Source organism: Dendroctonus ponderosae, unplaced genomic scaffold (assembly GCF_020466585.1).
Source record: "Dendroctonus ponderosae isolate FM_Combo_2020 unplaced genomic scaffold, Dpon_F_20191213v2 Dpon_F_20191213_888, whole genome shotgun sequence".
Taxonomy (NCBI): Eukaryota; Metazoa; Arthropoda; class Insecta; order Coleoptera; family Curculionidae; genus Dendroctonus; species Dendroctonus ponderosae.
In genome coordinates, this window is record NW_026019104.1 from 1 (window position 1) to 5267 (window position 5267).

The following is a 5267-nucleotide window of genomic DNA, read 5'->3' on the forward strand; positions in this document are numbered from 1 at the left end:
ATGATGTGACACACATTAGAACAGTGTAAGCGTTCAAGCAAACCACTTCTGAAGATGCAAGCCACTCGTGCTTGCGAAACGTCAAGAAGAAATTCTACCGAACGACGGCCTATAAACGCAAAAAACGCATTAGTTTAAAGGATTAAGTTGTTAATACCTTTGATATCAGTCATGGAAAATCCACTTCTCATGATATTTTCAATGTGTGCGGGATTTGCGGTCACTGATTGATCGGCTTCCACTTTCAGCCTATGTTGCCTGATTTTGATTTCATTCCAGCGGCGCATTTTCTCCTCCTCCCTGCAGCAGCTGAGGTTTACAACTGCTCGATAAATTTCCCAAACGTGGACTTACGTTATAAACTCCTGATGGCAAATCACTGGAAGACTAAGTCGTAGAAACTCCCAGTTCGCTTTTTCCATCGTTTCAAAGGTGTTATGGCTGATTTTCAGACACGGGGGACTATCTGATCCGGCTAGGATTCTGATTACGTCGATTTTCGTATCAGGCATATCGTCGGTGTTTTCGAAAATCGGCTGGTCTTTTGTATACCAGTATGTTACTGCTCGGTTCATGTTGCTGGATAAGAAGGAATAATCCATGTAATGTCCAGATTTTGTCCAATTTCAGAATATTTTTACACTCCAAAATAGATAGTCGACCAAAATAGTACTATTTAAATTGGATATTAATAAACTTGCATTGAACCAGCATCGACAGCAGGAGCAAGGCGTCATCCAAAAATAAGCGAGCTAGAAGGACTTGGACCTTTTAGAAGGAGCGTTTGGTTTTGAAGATGTGGATGGAACTCACATCTAACAATCACCAACGCCATAACGATCCATCACAGACAAAAACTGTTGAGAATCGGCATTTCTATTTTCTTAGAGTTGGAAGAATGCTAAAGGAACAACCACAGAATCGCCTTCAAAGCGACAAAAACTATGAAATAGCGGCTTAGATCAGCATCTGGAGTCTACAGGATTGCATGCAGTTGCAAGACTAGAGAAGCTGCAGATTGGGACAGAAAAAAGTCTGCTGTTGCAAAGAACACACTTATGGGATTCTTCCTAATTCTCCTCAAATAAGCAGATGGTTTCAAGAGCTACCAGGGAAGCCATTAAAAATCTGCTCAGATCTGCTTCTTGTGTGTAGAAGCTTAAGTAAATGTCTGCATTTTTTTGTATTTCGCCACTATAGTCAATAAATACTTACACGCAAAATGGTTCATATCCTTCCTGCAATCCGCAGGTGGTGAAATATTTCAACTGGTTTACATCTTGCCCAAAGCAGAGCCGCGCCTTTTGACCCACTCCCAGAGTGAATGCCGGCACAAAGTTATCGCCCTGTACATCCGCAAATGTGGTCTCGCCACCGAGGGCGTCCATCAACAATTCGCCGTTAAGGGAAAAACCTTTAAAATAGCAAATAAATCTGGCCCCTCATTTTTTGCAAAAGCGGTTAGTGCATGCCGATGTGTGTTAAAAATCAATCAAACCGCAAAAAAATACATAGAACATAATTTGATAAGCTTCTGAAGACATTGATTATTTTCTGGAAACGGTAGCACACGTTAAGGAAGAAAGGAATTACTGCGGTTAATTGTTTGACTTAGTCAGAAATATTCGAAAAGCAAAGCCGAGAATAAGGGGTGATGGAGGAAAGGAAGTAGAAGATCAAATGCTTCCAATGGCAAAAACCATTTTTGCATTAAAAAAAAGTACCGTAAATTTTATGCAAATATACAGTAGGGTCAAAAGTACAGTTGTTGGTGCCCTGACAGTTATGGGATCCCGAGAATAAATGCGCCCTTAATAATAAATGAAGAGAAACGAAATGTTGTTTTAATCAGTGAACATCAGTAATTCACACATTAATACGGCACAAACTACTGAAATTAAGCGTCAAATTTTGCAGTTTCTACGCATTTTTGATTGACTCAATTACTATGTAACGCATTCCCACTATTTAAAGCACTCTGTGCCAATAACTCAATAGAAAGTTAGTTTATTTCTTGATATAAAGACAAACTTTATTTTTATTATTTGTTTCCTTTTTAATTTATTTTCGTTTTTATGTGAATCTTAGGATTATTTCCTGATTAAAAATTGTAAAAATGGATCCGCAATCACGATTTTGGATAAATATGTTGCCAGCATGTAAATTTCAATAAAAGGGCAGCATTAAAAAAATAATTTCGCACTGAGTTAACTAAACTGAAATTAAGTGAAATGAACTCAAATTTTCACAAATACCGAAATGCATGCAATTTTTTTCACTAAAAGGCTCCAATAAATATAATCAGCTAAATAATAAAAATAATAAAACGTGACCCTTTCGAAGTTTGCGTCTGTTTTTTGTTGCGAAGCGAGATTCGAAAGAAAGTCCAGAAACAGAAAAAACTGTATCGGAAATTGTTTAGTCGAGAAAAACGAGATACTTGGAAACAAATATGTTGAGCATATTTTTTCAATAACATCGACAAAAAGATTTCTTTTTAAATAATTGCCTTTTTGCTTCTATAGTGCAGGAGTTAGGGTCTTAAATGAACTTTTCCAGATCGTAATTCATACAAGGTTAAACTGAGAGGCTCGACTTTACTTAAGGAATATATTATTACATAAAAATTAAGCGCAGTTGCTTTTTTGGGTATATTGGAGCACGCTCAAGATCCAAAAAGCTAAGCAAACGTAATGCAAACATTGAAGCCAATAGTACTAAAGCGGCTAGATTTTGGTAGGATTCGAATAAGCAGAGGCAAAAGCGGCATGAAAGCATGTGGCGCTGCCCTTACTTATAGTGTGATCAATCAGATCGAGAAAAACTCCAACTACATCTCCCAATTGCCACTGCTTTCCAAACGATTCAGCCGAATTACTATACACTTTTTCCTCCTGTGCAAATATAAAAATATAAAGTTTAGCAAGTTGATTGACTCAAAACAGCCCATTAAATGGCAATTAGACCAAACGAACATACGACATGAGATTAAGGAACACTAGAACAGACTCAATGATGGGATGAGACGCAGTAAAGCTTACTTATGAGCGAGTCTGTAAGGTCCAAAATGCAACCGATTACATCGCCAACTTGCCAGCGTTGTAATCCAAGCGACTCGCAATTACCCCCATGATATTTTCTCAGCTGAATCAGTATTTTATGATGTTTATGGAAAACAAGGAAAACTGGTACTTACGTTGTAACCGTCGAAAGCCCAGGTGTTTTCATCGGAACCCAGCATTGAACCTGGAGCGCAATCTGCCTTCGCCCATCCAACACGCATCGGGCCAGCAGTCAATATTTCGAATTCAAAATACCATTTTCCTGAACCAACTGCATAGTTCTTTTCAGCTCTTAAATAGAAAATGATTGTTAAAATTGGGGTTTTCTCTGGACTAAGCAAGAATTTAACTGTAAAGAAAATCTGTTTTTTGTAAAGATTCTCCTAAGATCCTAGAACTGCTTGCAAAATTTGACAAATCTGGGTCTGTTTGCAATACAAAAARCTTTGCTTGCTGGGAAGTATGGGATGAGGTKGATTCCTGCGAAATCCCACTGTGTTCACCGTTCTTACCGAAAAAAACCATTATTTCTTGAGCACTGGCCGATAGACAAATTTAAATATCACACACCTCAGAAATYTTTTTASAGTCGAAAAAACTGTTCASWCTGATGTCTCAAGACTTTTCAATTTTYGCAGTTTCAGCAACTACTGCAGCTTACCGGTAAGTTCGAAACGCTTGCTGTCTGAGTCTGCTAGCTTCGGCCAAAAGAGTTTCTTGTTGTTCACCAGTGGGCGGATCAATCACATATCCATACACTAGCAGAGTCCTAACGGTCTCAGAAGCTGTGTCTCGATTGGCTTTTTTAATTGCATCGTCAACTTTGTTGTATGGCACCAAATGGGGGCTACGCAACATATCAGGATCCTGAAATAACGCTCAATAGGTGAGATGATATTTAAAGTTTCTAAAGTTACAACAATGCACATTTTTTGCATTGAAAATGCCTAATTGTGAATGAGAACTGGCCCGTTCAAAAAAATGTCCATCTTGCTCCAAACTTATATATCAACTAGAGGAGAAAACTATCTTCGATCTGCCGATGAGTCTCTAACTCTTCATTTGATGTTCGTTCCCGAGCAACGTTTTTTTCTTTGACTTGGAGGCATTTTCAGTAAGAACTTTATCGCATAGCATTCAAACTAGAAAATATCTTTTGTTCTTCAAATATTCTTTGATACTCTGGCTTAGTTTGTTCCTTGTTTTTTGCTCCTTTTTAATAGCTTTCTAATCTAATTTTCTTCTATACATGATACAAAAGTTGCGTCTTGAAAAAATCCAGGTCCAGACTCACCTCATTTAATCCATAGGTCCAGGCTTGCTGAATACGTTCTTTCGCCCAAAGATTGTGCGTATTTTCGGCCAATTGATCAACCAATTCCTCCAATTTTGCAGTAAGAGTTATGGCGCTTAGATCTAAAGGAGCGGGTTTATAACCATTCCCCTGCATAAATGGTTCATTTGGCAACCGGACAGTCTTAATTCTGGACGGCGGCTTGTCCATTGTTATGTAATAGCCCAATGCAATTACGGTCCTGATAAATAAATTAATTAAGAAACGACTACATGGCAATTTGTCACGTACTTTAAGGTCTGAACAGCCAGTTGCGAATCGTATCGTTTTTCGGCGGTTGGCAGCTTATCAAATGGCACCAAACAGGGATGAACATGTCGTAAATCGTCCCTGTATTCGCCCCAAGCCCAGCCGGCCTCGATTTTATTCATGGCCCACATTTCATGTATATTTTCCGCTAACTTGTCCTTGATTGATTCAATATAACTGGGCAAACCAACCTGTTGAATAAGTAAAATATTGCGGTCTAATTCAAAAATTACCACACTTGTACCAACCATGGAAGTATCCACAGGATTGGGCACAAAAGCGGTATCATCTTCTATTAAAAGCGGGCCTGCGATCACGTTCTTGTTCATGTTTCCGAAGTAGAAGCAAGAATCGAGGTTGAGAATCTGTTGCGGAAGCAGGCTTTCCACTAAAGGAGAGAACTCTTCTGGAGGACAGAACTTCAGCTTGCCGTGATCGCCGCCGAGCAAAAAGCGACAACTAAAATGCATTCAACAGTTTTTTACATATTTTCTTGCATTTTCCGTGATGATTACTCACCTCAGCTTAGAAGAGCAACTGATTACGGGAAAGAACATTCCATCCAAGTTAAAGTTTCTGAAACTGCCTCTAATTGGGTTGCC

At 38.7% G+C, this 5267-nt stretch overlaps 1 protein-coding gene across 1 annotated transcript; it reads right to left on the bottom strand.

Annotated features, from left to right (window-relative positions):
• Positions 1-134: 134 nt before the first annotated feature.
• On the bottom strand, positions 135-5261 carry LOC125505564 (ryanodine receptor-like). Its single transcript, XM_048669571.1, has 10 exons — positions 5185-5261; positions 4914-5124; positions 4648-4856; positions 4357-4597; positions 3724-3929; positions 3197-3353; positions 2795-2894; positions 1216-1414; positions 355-579; positions 135-300 (listed from the first exon to the last, which is right to left on the bottom strand). Exons 1-10 carry the CDS (start codon positions 5220-5222, stop codon positions 135-137), a joined length of 1752 nt encoding a protein of 583 aa, XP_048525528.1. The 5' UTR covers positions 5223-5261.
• Positions 5262-5267: the final 6 nt, after the last annotated feature.

Bases quoted from the DNA above. Each gene is read 5' to 3' on its own strand.
- LOC125505564 (XM_048669571.1), bottom strand. From the start codon at position 5,222: ATGTTCTTTCCCGTAATCAGTTGCTCTTCTAAGCTGAG. The intron at 3,354-3,723 runs GTAAGCTGCAGT...TTTCTATTTAAG, and splicing joins CAAGCGTTTCGAACTTACCG to AGCTGAAAAGAACTATGCAG. The intron at 2,895-3,196 runs GTAAGTACCAGT...ATATTTGCACAG, and splicing joins GGGCTTTCGACGGTTACAAC to GAGGAAAAAGTGTATAGTAA.